At 38.9% G+C, this 26,636-nt stretch overlaps 1 protein-coding gene across 1 annotated transcript in view; it reads right to left on the bottom strand.

Annotated features, from left to right (window-relative positions):
* The window catches only part of Mrc1 (mannose receptor C-type 1), a 92,116-nt gene that overhangs the window by 38,538 nt on the left and 26,942 nt on the right, over nucleotides 1-26,636 (bottom strand). Inside the window, exons 5-10 of the mRNA XM_052728935.1 lie at nucleotides 22,623-22,736; nucleotides 18,543-18,689; nucleotides 12,323-12,508; nucleotides 8,163-8,320; nucleotides 6,323-6,433; nucleotides 484-599 (exon numbers count right to left, since the gene is read on the bottom strand). Coding sequence (XP_052584895.1) covers nucleotides 484-599; nucleotides 6,323-6,433; nucleotides 8,163-8,320; nucleotides 12,323-12,508; nucleotides 18,543-18,689; nucleotides 22,623-22,736 — 832 coding nt within the window. The remainder of the gene's footprint in view (nucleotides 1-483; nucleotides 600-6,322; nucleotides 6,434-8,162; nucleotides 8,321-12,322; nucleotides 12,509-18,542; nucleotides 18,690-22,622; nucleotides 22,737-26,636) is intronic.

Below are 26,636 nucleotides of genomic sequence, written 5' to 3'. Positions count from 1 at the left end.
TCTCCATGCTTCTCCTCCACAGAGTGAGTGGTAAAAGTACAGAACAGGGTGTTAGGTGGACAAATTTTACATTTTTTGTTTTAAAATGTTGTCAACTAACAGATTAGAAAACACTAGATCTGCAACATACATCCAGTAGATTCGCCATAAACTCATGACGGCTCACTCCGTTAATCCCAGATGTGAGTTCAAGGCCAGTCTAATCTATATAGCAAATTCAGGCCAGCCAGGGCTACACAGTGAGACTCTTTCTTAAAAATAATGTTTTAAGTAAAATAGATGCACAAAGGTGAGAAAGTAGTTTTATAATGTTTTCAATGAAGCTCCCAAATAAGACTATTTTAGATATCTCCACCTTTGTAATGCATGACTCAAGATCATATACAATCTACTTCAAAATTTATAACATGTTAAATCTTAGATCTTTTTGAACACTTTTCACTATGTGACATATCTTAGAATGGATTAAAAATGGTTACATACCTGTCTTCAACCGTTGTTAAATAAGCTTTCTCATTTGTGCATGTCTGGTTTGCATCAGCAAATGTTGCAGGGGCGTGTCCAATCAAGTAGCAGTAAAAACCATGCCTTTTCCAGCCCTATGAATGTCACCAAGTAACAAAAATGTGAGAGAATTGTCAGGGAATATTTTTAAAATGACTCCTTCATGGACTGATAAACAGGGGTGTCTAAAGAACACAAATCAGAATGATATTAAATGCAACAGAAATTGTGCGTGTGAATAAAGAGAACAGTACAACATTGTTCCTCACATAACAAATAATGGCACTAAATGAAGGGGAGACTGGCCTCTTGCATTCTAATGCCTTCTCCAAGGAACACTGCTTGTGAAACAATTCCTGAAGACACTGAATGATAGAGCTCAGGATTCATTTCACATGAGCTAATCCCAGAAAATAGCCGAGGAACTGTAACCTTAGATGTCTACTGATGTCAAAGGTAGATGATGAACATAAAACCGTGCTGCCTCGCCACTGGAGAATGGGCATCAAATCTCAGACAACATAACTTAATGACTTTACTTTGCCGCATTTCAGATACACAAAGTACTACATAAAATCATGCAAATAAAATTTTAAGTTCCAGCAAGAGTTTGAGAGGAAGAGAGGAACTCTCCAGTTACAAGATAGATAGATAGATAGATAGATAGATAGATAGATAGATAGATAGATAGATAGACAGACAGACAGACAGACAGACAGATAGATAGATAGATAGATAGATAGATAGATAGATAGATAGATAAAATAAAAAGACTTAAGTTGAAAGTTAAGCTGTGTGTGGCTAGAAGTGTATCAAACACAGCCTGAGGTCTTGGAGCAGGGTCCTCCCATCCACACAGAGCACAGTGTTTGACCTTCTTCTATGGCAAGACAAATAAAAATTTCTATCCACACAACTCCAAATTAAGAGGCCTGTTAACTCCATGGGGTGTTAGACACCAGAAAAGAATCTTAAGTTTCAAAATAAATGTCATCCAGGTATGCCTGTAATGCCAGTACTTGGGAGACTTGGAAGTTAGACGTCAGCTTAGGCTAAAGATAGCATGCCCTTGTCAAAAAACCAAAGGTAGGAGAATGTATCTCAATGGTAGAGTGATTGCTTAGTGTTTTCAAGGCTGTAAGTTTTAAGTCCAATACTGCAAAAATCAATCAATCAATTGCCAAGACTATACTACAGATAGGGTCAAGTTCCAACTTTGTCTGTAGACACTGTGTGAGAATACATGACCAAATGACAAAGTAATATTTGGTCTCCACAAAGAGATTCCCTTAGACAGTCTAAGAAGAATATAAAACCACACAACAGAGAATTTTCCACACACCAAGCCATGGAGGGTGTGAGCCCCTATGAGAGGAAAGAAATGTAGCAACCAACTCACAAGCAAAAATTATAAACCATGTGAGAAAATGTCTTGTTTTAGGTGAGAATCACTGAGTTTACATAACAGAACAATCAGAAAACTGTATTATACAAATAATCATGTTTGAGATGATTTAACAACCAAAGAAATAATAAAGATCAAAATATGAGAGGTTTAAACCAAAACAGAACTTCTGGAATTGAAAAAAATATATACAAATGAAGTTAAAATGCAACAATCAGATTAAGTATAGTAAATAGAGTTTCAGAGAGAATTAATAAATTGGATAGAGGTATGGGAAAATAAAAAGAAGCTTAAAACATATTCATAGGAAAATATAAACACTAATACTAGGGATAATGTACTTGTTGAGCAGGTGTGAGGACTATAATTCAAATCCCCAGGACCCATGTAAAAGCCAGGCAAGCATGACATCCACCTTTAATGCCAACACTCAAGAGGCAGAGACAGATGAGCCCAAGGGCAAGAGGACCAGCTAGAGTAGCCAGAATTAGCAAGCTCCAGACTCAGTGAGAGACCCTGCCTCTGCAAGCAAAAATGGGCAATCAAAGAAGACACACAGCATTAATTTAGGACACACATACATATACACATGCACACACACATACAAACACTCATACACCTACACACATGTGAACAGGCATACACACATGCATGTGCACCACATACACATACAAAACAAAGAGAAAAAACAGACACTAGGAGACTGAAAACCTATCTAAAACATGTCCCAGAAGTTCAGTGAATAGACTGAGTGAGTGACACACTTCTCAAGAATAGAAAGGTAAATATAAGTCCTCAAAATGAAGAATTCCACACAATAACAACAACAAATCAATGGGTCAAAGAAATCATAATAGGAATAAAATACACTTGGGATTACATCATAATAAAAACAGGGTTTTAAGCAGTGGTTGATCCATGGTCTCAGTTTCGCCTTTCTTTCCTGTTAGCATTTAAAACACATGCATTATCATGCCAGATTCATTAACTCTCCTGTGTGAAAATCTCGGTAATGCATTATAAGTCGGGCTCAAAAGTTGTTCAGAACCACTCTGTGTTAACGTCTTTGTTGAGCATTTTCCACTCTGGTAGCGTAGAATAGAAAGTGGAATCCCCTGAGGCTGTTGAGACAGTTCAGCTGGAACAGTAGACACAAGGACTTGAGTTCAGTCCCCTAGAACAAAAGACAGCACTGGACAGGAGGAAACAGGTGGAGCCCTGGTGTCGACCAGTCACTCTAGCCTGTTTGGTGAGCTCCAGGCCAGTGAGAGAACCCGTCTCAAGAAACATTGTGGGGTCATTATCAGAGAAGCCTCCTCTGGCAGCAGATGGGAACAGATGCAGAGACCCCCACCCCAGCCAGACATTATGCAGAGAGAGAGTCTAAATGGGAGTTCTCCATCAAATCTTTCCCCTTGGAGCTCAGGGAACCTCACAGAGGAGGAGGCAGAAAGAGTGTAAGAGCCAGAGGGGATGGAGGACACTAGGAGAACAAGGCCCTTTGAATCAACTAATCAAGGCGAATATGAACTCGCAGAGTCTGAAGCAGCAAGCTCAGGGCCTGCATGGGTCTGCCCCAGGTCCTTTGCATATTGCTTTTTAGCTTAGTGCTTTTATGGGACTCCTGAGTGTGTGAAAGAGTGGGGCTCTGATTCTTGTGCCTGCTCGTGGGACTCATTCCCTTCTGTTAGTTTGCCCTGTCCAACTTTGGTAGGATAGTTTTTTGCTCCATCTTATTGTATTGTGTTTTGTCATGTTTGGTTGTTATCTCTTCAAAGCCTGTTCTTTTGTGTCACTAGAAAATGACATTGAGAGACAGAAATGGAGTGGATCCGGATGGGAGGGGGTGGAGAAGAACTGGGAGGAGTAGAGGGAAGGGAAACTGTGTGAGAAAAGAATCTGTTTTCAATAAAAGAAAAAATGGAAAAACAAAACAAACAAACAAACAAAAACAGTGTGGGAAACCTCCTCATTTAATGATGCCATTGGTTGTTGAATAGCCTCCGGTTGCATACACATATGTACACAAACATGTGCACACGTACATACGCACACATTCATGTACCCCAGAAATGAAAAAGAAAGTGTAACTTCAGGCCAGTGAAATGGGCTTCTAGTTTTCAACTCTTATTAAGAAGCCTGTAAACCATGCATGTCCAGGTACAAAATGAGCTTTATTATATCTCCCCCATACTCTTCCCAGCGTCTTGAGGAGGTCACTATTCATGGCCAGTGTTTTCTTTTTCCCTTTTTATTCCATGACATAAAAGTACATAATTTTAATAATTTTGTCATGGCACCTTCACAATTTTAGCAACAGTTCATGTTATAGTGATGTTTCCAGTGCAAGCAGGCCAAAGTGTATTAAGAAATTGTAAATTGAAGTGAGAAATACACTTTTGGTCCAGTAAGTCAGACAGTTCTCAATATTTTGAGCATCTCTACCACTCTGATGAGCTGGAGAATCCTACAATATACATTCTTTGCATTGCAGTAACCATTGCCCTCCTTGCTTTTTTCCCTAAAACGAATTGGCTTTGGACATGCATTCCAATGTTCTATCTCAAGCTATGGCATATGTTTTATTACATGCAATTTTAAAAGATTATTGCAAAGAGCTGACTCAGCGCCATCAACATTGAATTTGGCCACATGGATTTCTCTGAGCACCAGGTTCCTGTTCTTTCTAAATAAGACTAAAATAGGTTTCCTGTATATTCATTAGAACCTAAGAATAACTGTACTTGATAAATTATTTCCTTACTTTCGTATTACCATCTAATGATTAAACTGGATTATCAGATTGTACATATGTGGCAACTGGTAAGAAATGTGTATAAAATATCAGTTATATAGAAGTAATGCGTTCATTACGTTAAAAAATGACAATGCCGTATGATCGCTTACATATGTGTATGATCACACAAAAACTGTAAGTGTGCTGGTAATGAAACAAAGTGCATTGGCTTGGAGACAAGGGCCTAGATGCTAGCCTTGCCTCTGGTGCTGCACAATCTATACAGAGGGTGAGATAGGTCAGCTGGTAAAGTGCTTGGCAAGCATGAAGACCTGAGTTCATGTCCCAAACCCACACAATATCTAAGCTTAGAATATGGCTGTAATCCCAGCACTGGAGTGGTAGAGGAGACAGGTGGATCCCTGGTGCTCACTGGCCAGCCACACACACACACACACACACACACACACACATGGAGCGGGGAAGGGGATTATACATAGTACTTGATCTCTGGCCTCCATACACACATGTGTACACAAGACACAGTACAAACACCAGCACACACATGTGCAGCTACACGAGCATACACACAAATCAAAAGTAAAAGAAATCTTTATAACTTCTCTGGCTAAAGTTTCTGGAATGGAAAATTAGGAGGAATTTTGACCATTGTTACGACCCTTCATACATCTTTTCCGTGCTGTGATTTTTTTTTTTTTTTGGCTAATTGCTTTGTTTTTCATTACAGCTTATTTGTCCTATACCAAATTATATGTCATAAATTCTTGTCTTGTGGTGTTTGCTCTCAGGTCATGTGACCATAGCAGAGCACTCTTGAAAAGACCATTAGTTCCCACTTTGCCTTTAGTTCAGGAGAAGTGAGAAAGGACAAAAAAGGAAGATGTGCTACTCAGCAGACAGGAAAACAATAACCATTAGCCTACAAAACTATGTCTGCAGTTTCCTTATGCTTTAGAAACCATTTGCAAGATGATTTATTTCAGCCTCCTAGAACTCTGCCTCTGTGTCTCTCTGTGTCTGCCTCTGCCTTAGGTTCTGTCTCTCTTCTCTCCGTCTCTGTCTCTCACAGTTCCCCCCTCCCCTGTGTGTGTGTGCAAGTATGTGTGTGTGCATGCAGGAGGCACAGACACCACGGGCTTGTGGGATTTTATTTAATCCAGTTACTCAGCACAAGTTAGAGGCTAGGTACCCTGCCTCTTACTGTAGTGGTATCCAGAAAAGCTTCACCCCTGGAAGAAAACTCATCAGAACACTTTAAGTAGGAAAGTGGCCAAGGACAACTTTGCTATCAGCATGTCAGCATTCAAGATTATTCACCGGAAATGTTAACTGCCCATAGGACCACAGACTACACACTCCTGCCTAGCACTTTCTCATGCAGCCTGTCTTCATCACCCACCCCAGGCTCTTTTAAGTGCGTCATTTTATTCCCTGTCAGGACATTCTGAAGGGGGCCAGGGAGTAAGTGCACCTCCCTATGAACCAGAGACTGCCCAAGGAAACTTCAAGAAGGACGGGGCATCAGACACAGTAAGACACTGAATATTTACAGCTGGAGCATTGGTCTTCGATGATAAGGAAGCGCTGCCTCATACAAAATAAAGCCCACTGTATCAAATGGCAATCTTCAATCACTGTGCACGGCCTGTACTCACTTTCCGGCAGCCTCTTTCTGCCTCCGCTGGTTCTGGAGCATGGGCTTGGGATGCCATCTTACAGATGTAACCAAGTGGTTGCTCACAGGCTCTGTCTGCCCAGTACGCATCCTACGGAGCAAAAGGAAAAACAAAGGGTTGTCCGTTTCAGGACCTTGCTGCATTTGTTTCTTTCTGGTACTGAATCCAGGCCACATGCACGCTGGCTAGGGAAAGCTAGCATCTACACACAAATGGCAAATTCATGACTCACACGTAAGCAGCATATTTGGCTCTAACTACACAGATGTAAAGAGATTTAGTTTTGATATGATTCTTCATCTTGAACACTTAAATCCACTCTGTGGAGGGAGCTGAAGAAAAATTTTAAATACTTTCAGGTCCCTAAAGCATAATGCTCACCAATGGTTTGTATGTAGCCTCCTCGCTGGTCTTCAAGTTAACCCAGTACATACAACCCATGCAAGAAAACACCTTGCCCTGACAAACCAAACAAGCAAACCTGAAATCACAGCAGTTCTTCCTTCCTTCTCCCTGGTTGATGAGGGTCCTTAGAGATCAACCTTCCACCTTGTTTAAGATTCTACCTTTCCTACTTCCTTAGACACATCAAGTTAAGATCTCCTTCTGTTTCCCTTATTGATAAATATTTTGAGGATTTTATATATTGTACTTCTTTAATTCCCCATCTCTAATTTGCTACAATCGAGTTTCCAACCCTACTGCCAGAGCAACGTTTATAAACTGCAGATTCTTCTTCTGCTCTTAAGATAATATCACTCTTATTTCTTGAGCTTCAAGGCTTCCTCTCCTACCCACCATCTTCCTCTAACTCCAGAATGTTACTCTCTGGCTTCTTCCGTCTGCTCTGAGTGCATCACATCTATTCTGTTCTCAGGATTCCAATTAATTATAATATTTTTTAAATAATAAAAATAGTAAGTAATATTTATTAATGACACATTTGGGCCAGGAACTGTGCATAATATATGTATAAACCTTTTTCATCATCATTTCCACTTGTGGGATGCATACAATTATTATCCTCTATGCAAATGAGGAAGGAAGTTATACAGAAAGGCCCATAGCTATCATCTATTAACAGAAGAAAATATATTCATTGATTACTGCAATCACATTTAAAACATAGAATGAATCATTTAATACAAAGCCTACATGTAATCTGAAAAATCAAATGTGGCTCCTCAGCTACAGATTTTAGGGTGAGACTCAAGATAGGATCAACTAGGTCTACATTTTCTACTCAGAGCAACCAGTTGAAGGAGTAAGCAAAGCTCTGAATTGTTGGATCAAATCATATACACACATATAAATGTATACATATATACTATGTTCTAAATAGTACTGTGCACATGTATGTATATACTTCAGAATTTAGCAGAGAGACAGTATTAGTTATTAGTTAATGCTACCTTTTAGCCTAGTGGTTCTCAACCTTTCTAATGCTGCAACCTTTTAATACAGGTCCTCATGCTGTGGTGACCCCCAACCATAAAATTATTTTCATTGCTACTTCGTAGCTGTATGTTTGCTACTGTTATGAACTGTAATGTAAATATCCGTGTTTTCTGATGGTCCTGTGAAAAGGTCATTTGACCCCCAAAGGAGTCCCAGTCCACATGTTCAGAAGCACTGTTATGCATCATTTATCTTATGGTCTTCTTGACTTTGCTAGACAATTGTGAGACACTCAAGAAACTGAATCTGAATTGTGCAGCTTGAATCTATATCAACAACAGAAGCAATCCCAAAAGATAACAATCAAGGCAGAGAAAAGAGGCTCCCAACACCATTGTCAGGCCTCAGCAGAGCACCTCACCTTGCCCTTCATCACCACGCAGTCCTCCTGCCTGTTGTTCTCATGGCTCGGCTCTCCACGAAGCCATTTGGTAAATGTCACTGGGGTCCCATCACTCCACTCAAAGTACATTTGAACCTTGATGTCGTTTAAACCAATCCACAGCTCATCATGTGGCTCTACACAGGAAGAAAAACACCCAAGAGTTATCACTTTCCAAGGTCAGCAAGGTATCAGAAAAGAGGGCACTAGGCTTGTCTACTCAGCTGTGCTCCCTTGGTCTTATAGAACCATCATAATAGATAATCCTCTACATGCAATAGATATATATTGACTACATATCATGAGGTCAATTTTAGTTTTTTCCATGTTTTCTTACAATTGTAAATGTGACTGTATTTTTAGTAACAGTAATGTATTTTATGGGAGTTGTAAAAATGAAATGAGTAAACCCAACCTTGTAAAGCTATGTTATTATTATATTTTGGAACTCCAGTATCATATATCATGATGTATATACAGTATCATGTGTGGATATATATATATATATATATATATATATATATATATATATATGATATATACATATCACTAAACTTGACTATAACTTACTTGATTATCACTAAACCTTTTGAATACTTTAGGATAAATTTTCAGTCACTCCTAGGTTATTGGATGCTACCATTAATAACATTATAAGTACTTCTGTTAGAGTTTAATCACTGAATTTCCAGTGAAAATTACCTAGACAGTGATAGAAATTTAAACTAAGGAGATAGGGGAGGAGATATGACTCAGTGGTTAAGAGAACCGGCTAATCTTCCAAAGGACCCAGGTTCAATTCCCAGCATCCCTCTGGGGGACTGGAGAGATGGCTCAGTGGTTAATAGCACTTGTTGCTCCTACAGGGGACCCTGGTTCAGTTCTGAGCACACACATAATGACTCATAACTGGCTATCACCCCAGTTCCAGGGGATCTGATTTACTTTTCTGGCCTCTGTGGGTATAAGTGGTACACAGACATACATGCAAGCAAAACACACATACACATGAATTAAAATACTAAAGAGGTAGGCTGCCAACTGACATTTGGCACTGATTCACATAAATAAAAACATATTTGATAATTTTCACTATAAAATGTTGTACAATACTAGCAAAAGTAAAAATTCAGACTAAACTCACAACAAAACAAAGGTCGCTTTATCTTGTCGTTCTCTGGAGGGCATTATTAACTCTATGAGCAGTAACATGCCTAAGATATAAATGTCACACCAATAATGGAACAAAGTTGTAGTGATTGAAGAGGTCAGGCTACAAAACAAATATTCCCAAATTTAAAAATTAGATGCAATACAATTCAATAACTGTTTAATTTGCTTAACTGGGAATGGCATTTACTGAACTCTGATTCCAGTCTTTGAATGGTAAAAGACAATGACTCCAAAGGGTTATAAAGATGATGCTTGGTAGAAAATGAGGAAAACATCCTACAAGAATTTCCCTAAGTGGCAGATTTTCTTCCTCCTGAAAGTTGCCAATCAACTTTTGGAGAAGTCTTCAAATGGCCTTTTGCCAGCCCTAGCAGATGTTTCCAGCATCCTGAAGCATGGGGATGGTGCCAGGATGGGACTCTCTTCCTTTCACTTGAGTTGGCAGTCAGGTGCTTCTGAGTAACAAACATAGCTTCAAAAAGATTTCATGTACCCTCAAGAACTTTAGGATAAAGACCAATGTAAAACTACACAATTACATGTAAGAGTGTTCTATGTATATTTGTTTTAATTAGTTTACAAAGAATTGAGCTTTATTATGTTATCCTCATATACATTTTTTCTTACTAAACTGTTTTCCTGTTAGACTGTTTACAGTTCGACTAATATTCTACAAATACACACACACACACACACACACAGAGAGAGAGAGAGAGAGAGAGAGAGAACATGGGTATACATTTCAAGTTGTTAAATCAATTTTCATAAATCAGTTAAAGAAATTGTATGAACTGGTATTCATACCTTGTATGCTCAGGCTCCAGATTGTCTACTTACTTTATTTGCATGACTAATAAATATCTAACATGACTAGTAAGAGCTTCTATCTAAACTAACAAAAAAAGCTTTGAAAAGTTTTTATTTAGTTGCAATAATCTCAATATTCTATAACCTAACTTTTATCAAGACTATTTCATTCTGTTAAATAAGGAAATAGTGTCTGAAGTAGCATAAATGATATAGTTTAAATACTTTGTTTTTAGTAACTTCTTTCTTTGATGTATTTATTTTCCTTTTATGTGAATGAGTGTTTTATCTGCAGGTACGTCTGTGTAGCAGGTGCATACAGTACCCACTAAGGGCAGAAAACGGCATTAGATTCTCTGGAACTGGAATTACAAATAGTTGTGAGCTGCTTTCTGGGGGTCCTCTGCAAGAGTAACAGTTGCTTTCAACAGCTGAGTCATCTCTCTGATTCCTGTAACTCCCTCTTTCTAGGTAAAGCTCTCTAACTTGTTCATTTATCCTCGGGCTGATTTGAGATGAAACCTTGGTCATCCAGCTTCCCCAGACAATTACGGCAATAAAAATACATGGTTCTGTCTGCTGTAGCTTTATCATGCCATACAGAGTAGGACTGACAGTCCTTTGCATCTTAACTAACCCGCTTCCAACACTGGAAGCTTTTGTCCATTTGCAAGCTTCCCAACAGGTTATAATACACTTAAGTGACTGTTACTTAGATATTCTCATTGTGATTACAATTCCATTACTTAATTGGAGTTTCCTGGGCTAGGTGAGCACAGAATAATTAAGATGTTGTTTACATGATAAAGGGGCTATTTTATGTATGTGCATGTGGTGGGGGGGTTATACAAGCATGCAAGTGTGTAAGCACATGAATGTAGGAGCTAGAGGACAGACAACCTCAGGCATCCTTCCTCAGGCTCCATCAACTAACTTGCCAAGTAGACTGGGCTGACTGATTGTCAGGGATTGGCATGCCTCCATCTGCCCACCACCAGGGTTACAGAAAGGCCACCACACCCTGGTTTTATGTATTTTTAGGAAACAAACAGGCATTTAAAGAATAGTAATAAAACAAAAACAAACAAACCTGAATAGGACAAAATAAACAAGCAAACAGAAGAAAAAGAGCCAAAGAGAAGCACAAGAAGCATCAGGCTTTATGCTCATTCTGGAAATCCTCCCCATGCTACAAACTATAGAGCTACCCACCTCGCCCTGACGAGCCTCGGGACCACACTCAGTCAGTTCCTCAGAGGCAAATGGTTTCCACTGGACCTAACGCTAGGAGCAATAGCATCTGCAAGCTTTTGACATCTTATTCTGCTCCTCCTGTCTTTTTTCCTCGTGTATTTGCTAAATGCCTTTTCTTCCCCTGCACCCTGGTAACTTTTCAGGCAATAAGCATCAGGAAGCAAGGTCTCCATCACCATCATCCATTTCCTTTTGGTTTTGCTGGGTGGAAATTAGGAACAGCTGCAGCTGCTCAGCACCCCACCACCACCCTGCATCAGTGAGAGATGAAAATGAGCATCATTTAATCAGCAGGGCCTGCTGAGGGCCTGTCCTTCTGTCTCTTGGCCTGCTTCTTTTCAGAAGTGCTCCCAGGTCATCTGGCTCATCTAGTATCTTATTTCTGGTTTTGTACATTCTCTATATAGACTTAAAACCATGTGCCTAAAATTGATAGTAAGTTTCTTTCAATGGTTTAGTATAGCACCTCTCATAGTCACTCACTTCTTACTCTGTGGGACACCCAAGTAAAGAGAAGAAAATCTCAAGTGTGAGATGGTTCATTTATGGACATTTCTTGTGAGCTATAATATTGGCACACACACACACACACACACACACACACACACACACACACACTTCCAAATTTTACACTGTGGCCAAGTTAAACACAGACATCTCCAAATCCAGACATGTGGGGAAATAATACTGAAAACTACCCCTTAAAGAGAAAATGTTAAATTCCTTAATGATATACTTATTTACTGTATAATCTTTGTTGGCAGCAGTATCATTTACTTAAATTTACATTGTCAATCAACTATCAATTTAAATTAATTAGACTGAACATTTATGATTATATGTGCTAGAGATGGGTGGCAAGGAGGCAGCCACAATGAGGTCAGTGTTCAGGGGAAGTTTCTCACCGTATCCTAGCTGGGAGAAGATGAAGTCGAACTCCTCGATGCTGTGGATACTCGCCAGGTCACCTCCTTCCTTCCGACAGGCTTGCAAGGCGTATCTCTGGATCTTCTTCTCTTCCCTGTAGATCTTGTAGCAGTAACCTGCATAAGGCCACCACTGACTAGGGCAGCCAGTGGGTACATCACTTGCTAGAAAGGAAAAAGAAGTTTAGAAAGCACATGAGAGCTGGGCGGTGGTGGCACACGCCTTTAATCCCAGCACTCGGGAGGCAGAGCCAGGTGGATCTCTGTGAGTTCAAGGCCAGCCTGGGCTACCAAGTGAGTTCCAGGAAAAGGCGCAAAGCTACACAGAGAAACCCTGTCTTGAAAAACCAAAAAAAAAAAAAGAAAGAAAGAAAGCACATGAGAGAAGTTTATTTAAATTTGCAACAATATTTTCAACTACTCTGTATGTAAAATATTTTTATTATATATCTATATAATACTTCACAATTGTAAACATAAAGATAACATTCTTCATTTTATGGCATACACCTTCACACAAAAAATATATATGGGAAAGGAATATTCTATTTTGCTTATTTTGTTTTAAAAGGGGTGATTTGGGAGAAAAAAACTTTTACTTTAAAATGAAGTCTGGGTACCTTAGACCATTCAGCCATCCTGGAAGCTATTGAAGAGAGTTCTTAAAAATTGTGATAAAGATACTAAGATGTGGCTCTTCCAGCTGATGGCTCCGGGTGGGGGATGGGGTGCGGGAAAGGGCTCAATTATCTTTAAGGGGCTGGCAACTGGGAGTTTGACCATGTTCCCCTGAGTATATGGACAACACAAATGGGACTGGGTGTATTTTTTTTTCTTTTCCTGAGGAGAGCATAAGGATGGGAGGATGGACCTGGGAAGAATGGGAAGCAAATGTGATTGGGGTAGATGGTATGAAATTTTCAAATAATCAATAAAAATATTATGTTGAAAAAATAAAAATAAAATGAAGCCAAGGGCTGATGAAATAAGCACAATGTTACTGCATGTGAGACCCTGGGTTCAAGCACCAGGGCCTAAATAAATAAATAAATAAATAAAATGAAGACAGATGAGAAATCTATTTTTAGAATGTGTTCTTACGACAAGACTACACAACAGATCATCTAATTTTATCTGTCCTTATCACCATCAAACCTTAACTAAACATCTGTGATACATTAACTGTGGGAAGCCTGGAGAGTGATCGAGCCTCTGAAACATTGCAATATATTTTGTTCCCATGGACACTAAGGAGACTGTGATTCATTAGAGAAAGAGCAATACTCTTAAAGCAGGTATAAGAAAGTACTGAAGTAGGGAGTGGGAAGGGTGTAGACATGGGCGTCAGAAGCCTGCCACTGGTGCCTCTGATTGATCCAACACCATTTATTCACTCCCAAAGGTGTCACCTGTTACAATGGCCATGAAAGAAATTTAGGTTTAGAAACTTCTGGGGCAAAACCTGTATTTGCACAAGGGGGTTTTAAGCAAGTCACAGCATATGAATCAACGTAGCCACATAGATTTTTTTTTTTTTTAGCAGAAACCACATTAATGCTAAATTACCTATACGAACTGTGTTCTGAACAAGGAAAGAACAGAGACACTGCACTTAATAGACAACAAGCCACACGAAATCATTATTATTTAAGTAAATCAGTGTTAAACATCTCATTGTTGCTATGAGAAGCTGTGATCAAATGTTGTAACCTTAATTACATGTTGCAAAAAATTCAACTGTAATGAGCCATGGAGGAGCTATAGTGAAGATGTCTGAAGAGAAAGACACCCTCTTCTTCCAAGGACGCCCTTGAACCAGGCATGGGCCCTGGCATACGGTAAGTGAAATGATGTTGGTTGGAAAAGAAACCAATATTAGATATGACATACAGCAGCTTCTTTTTGCTGTTTTACAGATACCATCTTGCACAATCTTGACATTGGGTCAGTTTATATATTTAAGCAAGGTATTTAGTGATCTCAAATGTGCTGCTACTAAATGCCTAGGACAGGTCCCTTCCTTTGTCATCTGCTCATTTGGGGGGGGGGGTATGAAACAGGGTCTCGTGCAGTAGTAACCCAGGATGGCCTTGAACTCCCTTTTCCCTGCTTCAGCCTCTCAGCTGCTGAGATGACAGGTGGGCACTCTCAATGCTGACTCTTGTCATTCGTTGAATCAATGAGTCCCATTTGTCCTTAAGAGCAGAGAGTGTCTGAAGCTTCTGTGTGCATGGGTGAAATGTGAGAAAGTTCTAATTGGCAACGCCCTAAGTGGTACTGTTGTAAAACAAAAATTCGTATTTAAAAACTGTGATCCTTTAGTACAATTTCAATTCTGGATACTTTCAGGGATTGCCAAAAAGTTAAAAAAAAAAAAAAAAAAAAAAAAAAAAAAACCGGAAAGGTTAGTGAGGCTTTGGAGCCCTCTGGTGGGATGCTTTCATTTTTCTCTCTGGGCAAATGGCAGGCAGTGCTGAAAGCTTCCAAAGCTGAACAGATGAACCTGAAAAGCATTGTAGAATGTATTTACTGTGGCTCGTGCTCAGTGGTAGAATCCTTTCTATCATACATGAGGTTCTGTGTTCAACGCCCAGCAGAGCAAAGCTCACAAAAAGTTTGAAAACAGGAAATAACCAGCCCAAGTGAAATAAAGGGGAGTCCCTTGGAACCACCACAAAGGACCCCTGTTCTTCAGGAGGACCAGTAAGGCCCACAGCGTAGCTGCCAAGGTAAGCCACATGCCTCGTTTTAGATTTGCTGTTAGCCATAGCCAATAAAAAAAAAGTGAAGCGTCAGTGTCAATAATATAATTTCAGCCAATATATCCAAGATATTATCATTCTGATACATGACCAACTAAAATAAGATTGTCCGTTTATTCCATGCTAAGTTTTGGGAGTGCAATGTGAATTTTTGCTCCTGCAGCATATCGCAGTCACACTAACACATTTCATTTGCACAAAGACCCAACCGTTAGTAGCTACAAAGCTGCACAGGATGGCTCTGAAGATGTGGGAACTGTGAACACACAGGGAGTATGGCAAGGATTAAAGGGTGCCAGACTGGATTCTTGCCAAGAGGGTCACCAATTAGGAATGCTACAATTTATTCAGGTGCAGAGTGGGGGGTGTTGGTTTTTCCAGACAGTGTTCCTCTGTGTAGCCCTGGCTGTCCTGGAACTCACTCTGTAAATCAGGCTGTCGTTGAACTCAGAGACCCACCTGCCTCTGCCTTCTGAGTGCTGGGACTAAAGATGTGGGCCATTACATCTGGAAAATGCTGCACATTTAAATCTCGGCTTATAGGGTTTTAGGTATACAGTAGAACAATCCCAACAGCATGAAGATGTAAGGTATAGCTGAACAAGTGAATCAAGGGCAGTAGAGAATTTAATAACACAAGCTTGATGGTATGATTGAGATTTTGCAGGAAGAAGAGTTACCCACATTCATGTTTTACAAAGGAGGAACTTAAAACTGGTGGATTAAGCAAGAAAGCCAAATTACAGAATCCTGCCTTCCATTCCAGAGAAACTTAAATATAACTTTTCTCTACTTCCCCAAAGTGGCAACTGCAAGTCTCTGAAGAACTATATGAACTCTTCCAAGAAAGATTTAGCCATCCCTTCTGTGACAGCAGTAGACGAGACAAGTAGAAAGTACAACTGACGTACCCACAGGTTTGTCCACAGTCACTCTAGAAAGTCTGTAAAGTGGAACTGAGACCATGAACCAGGGGCTTCCACCCATATCCATCAGAGGCTATAAACCAGAGCCCACCACCACATCCATCAGAGATTATGAAGCAGGGACCCCATCTACATGCATCAGCAATCATGAAGCAGGGACCCCTCACCATATCCATCACTGAGCTTGTCTGTAGCTCTGCCTGCTAAAACTGTAAATACACCTATTCTCAGATGTAACAATCCTACTTCCAGGAATACAGAGTCTGCAAAATGGTGTGTGTGTAAGGTTATTCAACTTCACAAAAGATTAGAAGCAAACTAACACCCAAGGCTGGGGGGTGAGAAAAGTGCTGTCTTTTTAAGCACAAGTACTTGAGTTTGAGCTCCCAAACACATGTTCAAATATAATATAGGTACTTGTAATCCCAGCCATGGGGAGATCCCTGGGGCTTACAAGACAGCCAGTCTAGCGCACTTGGTGAGTTCTGGGCCGATTAGAGACCCTGTTGCAAACTAAGTGGACAGAACAATTGGGAGCTGTACTCTAACCTCAAACACATGCACACAAAGTAAATAAACAAAGTCTACTAACAGAGGACTGATCTTTCCATGAAATGCCCATTATCCAGCCCCCACCCCCTACACACACAATGTATGGAGAATCAATTTACATACAAAGTGGAAGGATGAGCCGGGCGGTGGTGGTGCACGCCTTTAATCACAGCACACGGGAGGCAGAGCCAGGCGGATCTCTGTGAGTTCGAGGCCAGCCTGGGCTACCAAGTGAGTTCCAGGAAAAGGTGCAAAGCTACACAGAGAAACCCTGTCTGGAAAAACCAAAAAAAAAAAAAAAAAAAAAAAAACCAAAGTGGAAGGACGAACAAAACTGTTGACTAACAAAACCTAAGCAGGACAACGACATAAAAAAGGATGCTGAGATTTGTACAAAACAGAGAAGTAAACCACTGTGAATCATTTGCCTATCCACCACAGAAGAACCAACCAAGGAAATACATACTTGGAAGCAGTGATCTTCCAGAAAACAGGCCTGGGTGGCAGAAATAAAGAGGTAGCAGGGGGATATCACTGTTGATCATTTAGTGCTTTTGAATTTTTTCTTTTCTTTTTTTTTTTTTTTTTTTTTTTTGGCCAGGAATCATGTTATATGCTTTTGAATTTCTAACCATGTCAAGCACGTTTACAAAAAAATGAAACTGCTTCCAAGAGTCAAGGGAGAAAAAGTCGAAAGTGGGTTGTTTTAGTTATTTTTGTTGTCAGAAGATATCATGACCAAGGCAACTTAGAAAAGAAAGCATCTATTTGGGGGCTTATGATTTCAGATGATTAGAGTCTATGACAAACGTGGGGATCATGGCAGCAGGAAGGCAGGCATGGGGTAGGAGCTGAGAGCTCACATCTTGAGACACAGCCATTAAGCAAAGAAAGAGAGACCCAGTCAGGTGTGGAGGCACATGCCTTTAATCCCAGCACTCGGGAGACAGAGGCAGACAGATCTCTGTGAGTTGGAGGTCAGCCTGGTCTACAGAGTGAATTCCAGGACAGCCAGAGCTGTTATACAGAGAAACCCTGTTTTGGGGCAGACAAAAAGATATAGAGACCCTGGGAATGGCACCAGTCTATTGAAATCCGAAGCCTACCCCCAGTGGTACCTCTTCCAACAAGGCCACATCTCCTAACCCTTCCCAAACGGTCCCACCAACTATAGGGACTGAGTATTCAAAATTTGAGCCTATGGGGCCATTCTTATTCAAATCACCACATGGGCCATCAAGTTTCCCGAGCAGAAAAATAAATAAATTGATAGATGATAGATCGATAGAGAGATAGAGAGACAGACAAACTCATATAAAGCATGAGTCATCCTCTCAATAGCTGTAGTGTTGAAATGAAGGTGGTCTTTCAATACATTGAAAGGACAATCCATTACTGCCTTAGCAGATGAATTCTTCTACAGAATTATAAAGCCACTCATTATTTACTGTTCTATTGGAGCCTAGCCTGTATACAATGATTAGTTACTATGTTTGTTTTTTGAATCATTTATTCCATTGTATAAAGATTTCAATGTAAGATGCTACATTTAACCCAACCTTATCTGCATGGACAGAATAAAATCATCCTCTCCAGATATTTATTTCCTAGTTTTAATTCCAGTTTTGTCAGGTGTACAGGAGGTATATAGCCTACAAATTTCTCTTTCCTCTTTTATAACATGGGATAAGAATACCTACTTTATAGAGCTAGAAAGATAAAAATTCTTATTTATATCAGAAGTTTTGTACAATGTTCAAACACTTCTTTATGTTCAGGAAACATTAGCAGACAGTAGTACCCACCAAGGAAAAGGAATTTAAAAGACATGTCATTATATTTATCTATAAACACCAACAAACTCTCTAGAACCATTTCATGCAATTTTAATTGAGTTATAGTTTCATTTATCTTTAAGTTCTAATATTTTATACATTCTGATCAAAGAGATCCACTTACCTGAGGGAATAATAAATGGATTCAAAGTGTTGTTGCCCTTTTTACAAATGTAGCCCAGCTTCTGAACACATTCCAGATTCTCCCACTTCGCATTTTTTCCAGGGTTTAGTGACACGCAGCTCTTTCCAGGTTCAGATGATGGGCTTCCTTCAAGCAAATTACAAAGTTAAAGTGGGACTACTGGAGTTCTCTTAAGTGGACGGCTTCCACCTCCCCAACTACCACACCTTACATCGTCATCTTTGGGATTTAATGGATCCCCATCCTGTCTTTTGCTACACATTCACAAATGAATATTTACTGAGTGCAGAGCAAAAGGTATGGTGGGTATCTATTTGGTTTCTTATTGCCAGATTATTCCAAGGCTTAACATGCTGATTACACAGTAGAGTGCTTGAAATAACCAACCCTAACAATGGATAATATTAGATCTTAAACTTTAAACAGCTATGATGATGGATGACATCATGTGCCACAGAGAAGGACTGAATGTGAAGAATGTATGCTGCTCCAAGTTGGCCATATTAACTGAAGAAATAGGTCAAATGACCTCTGTTAATCTTCCCCAGTTAGAGACCAAAGTGAAAGGTAATGGGAGGGACAAACACAATGGAAGAGCGATCTGGAGGCCAATGTGCCACACTCCCAGAGCTAAGATTCTTGGTGCATTTAGTTGCACTCATTAAAGAAAAACTATTGAGCTATCTTCTCACCCGTTTCATACAGGAAGCCAGTTAAAGAACCAGAGTAGGTTGACATCTACTGCAAAGAACACCTCTACATCCTCTGATGTATAATTTATCTACTGCAAAGGATGCATGCATCTACCTCTACATCCTCTGATGTATAATTTATCTATACTGCAAGGGATACGTGCATCCACCTCTACTTCCTCTGATAGAACATTTATCTACTGCAAGGGATACATGCATCCACTTCTACATCCTCTAATAGAACATTTATTTGCTGCAAGGGATACATGCATCCATCCATACATCCTCTTGTATCATTTTTATCCCAGTATTCCAAAAAATAACTTCATCTCATTCCTGAAGTCTGACAAATGAGCTACACACATTCTGTTAATATCTTTATTTTATGACCTTTGACAAATGTTTATCATACATCTGAATTTCACTCTCCCAAGAAGGAAATCATGTCACCTGCCCTTAGAAGTCTTTAACAGACACATTTTGCAGGTTGTGTAAATACTACATAAAGGAAAAATACCATTAGCATAAGTATAAAGAATTTGTTTTTAAATCTGTTGACAACATGACCAAGATAACAGAATAGTAAAGCTCACAGATTAGATGTTAGTACTAGAAAAAAAAAATGCTTCCAAGAGACAATAGCACATTTGATAGATACTAGTCTTAACTAATCTGCTCATTAGTAAATCACATTATATACTCATTTATTAATGTAATACCACTGCCAACCTTGAGATAATTGTTAGTGGTCTTTACTGATATTTGACTATTACATAGTTGAATTTATATTTATTCATCATTCACATAATATTCTTAATTGAAATGCAAACATAGCTTAGCAGATGCATTATTTAGTAAGACTTTAATTGAAACAGTTGACTGGGTAATTTATACATAAATAATTTAAATTGTTCCACAATGTTTCTAGTTTTAATTTCAAGAAACTCTCATATTATTTAAGAAGTTAATTTAGTGTTGAATCTGTTTCCCAGGAATAAGAAAACATTTTTCCTTTCCTACTATGCCTTCACCTGAGTTAACCCTCAAATTCTCTCAGTGAAATATAAGATAACAAGGAGTTGGATATTAAACTCTTTGTACAGAATTGAATAATAGAGAAAATGGCCTGCCTTATGTTTATACCCTCTAAAGAAAGAATTAATTGTAGTCGTCTAACAAATAATTGGCATTGTCTAAAGTTTCTGGGCCCAGCTGTGATTCTCCAGCTTCACTTGAGCGCAAGAACAGCAGACAGATGATATCTTCATTTATGAAAATAAAACAGATTATTATTTCAAGACTCAAGTCATGGGGCTAGGGATAGCTCAGAAGTAGATTAATCAGTCATGATTTCTAGTATAAAAAAAGCCTCAAAAATAGCCCTGTGGTCATCAGGCAGTGAAAGAATACATTAAGAGTAAAATTTCAAAGTAAAATATAATCAATACATACATATATACTAATTTTTTGCAGCACTGATAATTGGATCCAGAGCCTCATACATGCCACGTGAGTGCTGTCCCTGAAGTCTATTCAATTTAAGTCCACATGTAGCCCTATAGCCTCTAAAATTCCCTCTCATGTTTAAGTACTTTTAAAAACACTATTTTTTCAAAGTTTTTTTCTTTTTAAAAAGTAAGTCAAGATATGAAGTATAAAGTTTAACATTTTCAAGTCTAATGCTTTAAAAGGGCATTTAGTGGCAAAGAAAAAAAAAAAGAATTGTGAAGCTAGGCATGGCAGTGCACACACGTGTGGTCAGTCCTAACACTCAGGAGGCAGAAACACAAGGATCAATTGTTTGAGATAACCTGGACTATAAAGCAAAAGCAGGTTGGGAGTAAGGTTGTGAGGAGAAGAGGGCGGGAAAGGGAGGAGGAAAGGGGAAACCTCAGCTGTTCAAACACCATCTCAATAGTGTCTGCAGCAAAGCTGATAAACACATGACTAATACGTTCCTCCTCTCCTTTCCTGCTCCATGGCAGACATCACTAATCATTAACTGCACTCTTCTACAATAAGCCAGGCTTGGTAGTGTGCTGGAATTAGAAAGGCTGGACTCATACTTAACACACCTCAAGTAGCTACTACCCAACAGACAAAAACATTCAGAACTGACTTTAATGTTTCTCTGAAGAATCGCTTCATATGTACAACTTACATTCAATAATCAGTCTTCTTTTGTGTTCTGTCAACTTGTATGTTATGACAACATGGAAGTAATCCACTCACTCTACTTTCTAACTTCCAGATAATCAGAAAGCTGCTGGAGTATCTATTGACACTCATTTTTACAACTGTGTATTGTTAAGAAAAGTGCTAGCAAATGTTCATGCTAGTGTGGAATTTTATAATCTGTGCCTGAGATAGTATTTCTAATTCAAGGCTATTCTATTATAAATAGCAAAAAGAGTATCACCATAGACTTTAAGATCTATTTATATGGTAATAGTAGAAATATCTAATGACCCAAGATAATGACAAATTCACCAACCCAAAATATTCAGTTCTCTTAAATCCATAATGTGTATTTGTAAATATTAGTAGATACAAACATATATGTGTATCCAGACCTCATGTCACAGAACTGAAATCCCAAATACTCAGGAGGCTGAGGAAGAAGGATCCCAAGTTCAAGGTCTTTCTGGGGTAGAGTAAATTTGAGACCAGTCTGTGTAATGCAGTGAGACTGTCTCAAAATTAAAAGTATATAGAAGGCTGAGGACATAGCTCAGTGCTTGTCTAATGTGTACCAGGTCCTAGGTTCTAGCCTTAGTATCCACCCAAGTATGTAAGATCATTGATATCTGCATAGCATTGTATATATTAGAAATATATATGTATCTTACATATAAGCACTCTCTTACTGAATTTTAAAAATTCAGGTAAGACAAGAGAGTCATAAAACCCAGAGAAGACAATGGTCATACAAAAAGCTGAAAGCACTTAATCAGACTTAATAATAGTCAGGTAATTTCAAGGACAATGACCAAGTTAATATAACACAAAATATATATTAGTAGTAATAATTCTATTATCTTTAATCATTCTTAAAAATAGCTACAAAACATGCTTTTGAATGTAAGAACTTAACAAATCAAAACTATTTGGAAAGTGCAGACATCAAACAGAAATGCATATTGACTGCTGCGATTATCCTGGGAGACAAGTCCTTACCCCAGGAAGCTGGCCCTATGTAAACTCGTACCTTTAGAATAGTCAAATCCAGGCTGCAAATTTCAAAGCATGGTGAGAAATGGGCTACGTTCTATTAAGTCTCTTTGAAAGATATTTGTAAGGCAAGGAAGGTCTTTAGATATCCCGATGAAATATTCAACCTGTAACATTGAGGCAGGTTTAACCTTACCTGGTAGCCAGTTCAGATATCGGAATGGGCTGCCTCCACTCCACTGCCAACCACTGCTGAAACTCAGGCTGTTGAGTCCAATCCAGAGTCCTGAGCTCAAGGAACTAGTCAATCCTACATGCAAAAAAAACAAGCACAAACACAAAACAGGTATTCAGAAATGACAGTGATATTAAATGCATAATTAAATATGTAAATCCAAAATGTGAGATCAGGTGATGGAGTAATGGCTCAGTGGTTAAGAGCACATACAGTTCTTTCTGAGGATCCTCGTTAGCTTCCCATCACTCATGTTGGCTGGCTCACAACCATTTGTAACTGCAGCTCCAGAGGATCCAATATCCAATGCCTCTGGCCTCCAAGTGTACTTGCATGTGTGTGTGTGTGTGTGGGTGTACACAATAAATAATAATAATATTAATATTAATAATAATAAATAATAATTTTTTAAATGTGAGGGGAGTAGTGATTAACATAGCTAATACTTTTTCTAATAATCTAAAACAGGTAGAACCATGACCTTCACTTATGAAATAATGACTTTCTTACGTCCTTTGAAAGTAAAAGTAAGATTTGTTTTATAAAAAAAGCACAGCTTCTCTATGACAGAAAATTTTTATTAGGCATTTTTACCCACATCATCATAACTCATTACCTCAACTTTGTATTTCAGAACTTATTTTGAGAATTTTTTTTTTTTTTTTTGGTTTTTCGAGACAGGGTTTCTCTGTGTAGCTTTGTGCCTTTCCTGGAACTCACTTGGTAGCCCAGGCTGGCCTCGAACTCACAGAGATCCGCCTGCCTCTGCCTCCCGAGTGCTGGGATTAAAGGCGTGCGCCACCACCGCCCGGCAGTAAATTTCAATGGCAGCTAATTCAAATTCACTTATTTTCTTAATGTGTACAGGTATTTGGTCTATATGATATCTGTGCACATATATGTGCCTGGTGTCCAGGGAGGTCAGAGGAAGGTCATTGGATCCCCTGAAACTGGAGATTTGGTTGTGAACCACTATGTGGTTTCTGGGAATTGAACTTATATCCTGTCCTCTGGAAATGCAGCTAGGATCTTAACTGCTGAGTCATCACTCCAGCCTTCATTTATTCTTTATCAGGAATTCTAGAAGAAAAAGGTTGACGAGCTAGTGTAGCTTTCTGAGGGACATTATATTTGGGAAAGTATCTAGTCCAGTTCCTTTATGGAACAGCCAGGACAATCTACTGTGTACCCTAATAAATTTGCCTGAAGATCAGGGGACAGAGCTACCTACTAGATTAAACATAGAGGCCAGGCAGTGGTGGCACACACCTTTAATCCCAATACTTGGGAGTCACATGCCTTTAATCCAAGCACTAGGAAAGTTAAGACAGGAAACGATATGGGTAGGCAGAGAAAGGTATATAAGGTGTGAAGAGACAGAACTAAAGTCTTTCTGCTGAGGAAAGCTTTTCAGGCTGAGGAGTCCTAGAGGTAAGAGGTGGCTTGTTCCTTTGTCTTCTGATCTTTCAGCAATATTTCACCCCAATATCAAGCTCTGGGTTTTTTATGAAAAGACCATTTAGCAATTCATGTTACAACAATCAAAGATGGACAGGCTGAACACCTTGCTGAGGGTTACATAGTAGTATGGGTCAGAACCAGAACCCAAGGTTCAGTTGAGTATTTCCAATGGATTTAATTCCTTTAAACTTATATTTTCAGGGGCTAGAGAGGTAGCACAGTGCTTAACAACACTTAATTGCTCTTGCAGAAGACCAAGGTTCAGTCCCAGCACCCACATGACAGCTTACAACCATCTGTAACTCCATTTCCAGGGGATCTGATGCCCTCTTCTGACCTCCATAGGCATTAGACACATGTGGTGCACATACACACATTAAGGCAAAATACTCATACACAAATGGTAAAATCAATAAATCTAAAACAAAAAATACTCAGTTAAATTTCCCTGTAAGTAATTTCAAGTGCCAGCAAGGTACCTTTACATGAGGCACAGTGACCTAAGCAGGTATTTCTGATCCGTGACCTCTGTTCCTGGCACTTTGTGCATACTGCTCCTTGTTATATGACATCTACCAAAGACTCAGTGCTAGGTTTTCAAGGTTAGACTTAACTCTAAATTATAACATTATTTATTATAAAAACTTGCTAGAAAACAATGTCATCAAGATGGGAGGGCTTCACTTAGTTGTAGATCTGTGTGATAATTATCAAATATTCTTCATTAAAATAGATAGTGAATTTGTGTAATGTCAATTTTATAGTTATCTGTGCCATCATTAACTCCTTTTACTTTATGTTTCTATATATTATTGAAATTATTTTGAGTAATGTATCATCCCTTTAGGATGAAGAAACAAGCTAAAAATTGTTGCCTCACCCTTCATGCAAGAGAAAACATGTCTCTAGACTGTGCTGAGAAATATTTGGGGATCAATATTGTATTGATATTATCCTTTTTTATTAAGACAGTTACTGCTGAATGTTATATTTTTTCACAAATTCTAACATAAATAAGGTTATACTAACTTGAATAATAATCACTCCTATATTTCCAGAGGGGTATAGGGAAATGTTCTATTAAAGTAGCATTTCAAGTTGAGCATGGTGGTGCATGTCTATAATCCCAGCACTCAGGATGTTGAACCAAAAAGTATCAAGAGTTAGAGGCTTAAAGTGAGACCCAACTAGTAGCATTTCAAAATGATAAATATAGCTTACAAAAAGTAAGTGCTCTAGCAGTTTAAAAGTATTATCAACTAAAAAGTTAAGAGCTAAGCATGATAGTACATGCCTATAATTCCAGCACTCTAGAAGTCGAAGCAGGAGGATTGCTCTGTGTTTGGGACCAGCTTGAGCTACATAGTAAGTACCAAGCCAGCCAGGACTACATAACAAGATTCTGTCAATAATAATAATAATAATAATAATAATAATAATAATGTGGTTTTTCAAAACTATGAGAAACTCACTGATTGGTGAAGAATTAAAGTGTGTTTTGTATAAGGTTTGAGCTAAATTACCAGGTCTGGCATGATGAGAAATGACTCAAACTAAACCGATACTTTTAAAACTAGGCCTACAAGATAGTCATGGGCCCAGTAAGTACATGTGATGGCTATCATTTCCATGACTGTTAGCAGCTACACATTGAATTTAGATTAGCGATAGTGTGATCTGGGACAAAATTCAAGTCTTGTACTCAGTGTATCGCTTAAAAGTCTGCCATTTGTGAGGTTCCATCCTCAGCATGGGGGGTAGAAAGCACCCCTGAAAGCTGAAGCAGGAAGGGTGAGGCTCTTAGCTCTGACCTCTTGGCTTTCTTCTCTGAATCGGCTCTGTGTTTCTTATTTAATAAGACGGTTGGTTACATCTACAAATGGCTTCCAACGTGTTGGCAAGAGTTTCCAACTAAAACCTGAGAAAAGATTCTAAAACGGAGCTAAAAACAGCTTCCTAATTGTCTCTCTCAAATGAGCAGCAGTTGCCGGTTTGAGCTACTGGTGGGTTCCTGGTGTGTGCGCTCGACCTGCAGTATGGCGGGAATGAGGCCTCTGCAAGTGGCACATTAAGCTGCATGGTGGATTTAGACTTTGCTAGTACAAAACAAAAAAAAGAGGTTTCTGGGCTACACGCTGCTTGGCTAAAAGCATAGACCCATGATAGCTCCCAGAGCTGGCGGTAAACCACCGCCATGTTGGGAAGCTGAGGTGGGCAGAGCCAGCAGCCACAGCTGCTGCAGTTTAAAGCAATAGATTCACAATAACACAGATTCAGATGTAATAGTTTACAATGTGTGTAAAAGATACGTAGGCTTGAAAGAGACAAAAAAGGTGATATATACAGTTATATAAACAAATACATAGTTTTAAAAAATAAAGTCTTTAAAGAGACAGTAAAATTAATATAAAAAATAAGCCACGTAAAGATGAATATTACACAGAGAATCTGGATTGTGTTGTCTTTGGGATTTTTAACTGCAGAAAAACATTTGATTGTAAAAGCTGTTGAGTT

Source organism: Peromyscus californicus, unplaced genomic scaffold, assembly GCF_007827085.1.
Source record: "Peromyscus californicus insignis strain IS unplaced genomic scaffold, ASM782708v3 Scaffold_8__1_contigs__length_139910024, whole genome shotgun sequence".
Classification (NCBI taxonomy): Eukaryota; Metazoa; Chordata; class Mammalia; order Rodentia; family Cricetidae; genus Peromyscus; species Peromyscus californicus.
This window is presented reverse-complemented; position numbering and strand designations above follow the sequence as displayed.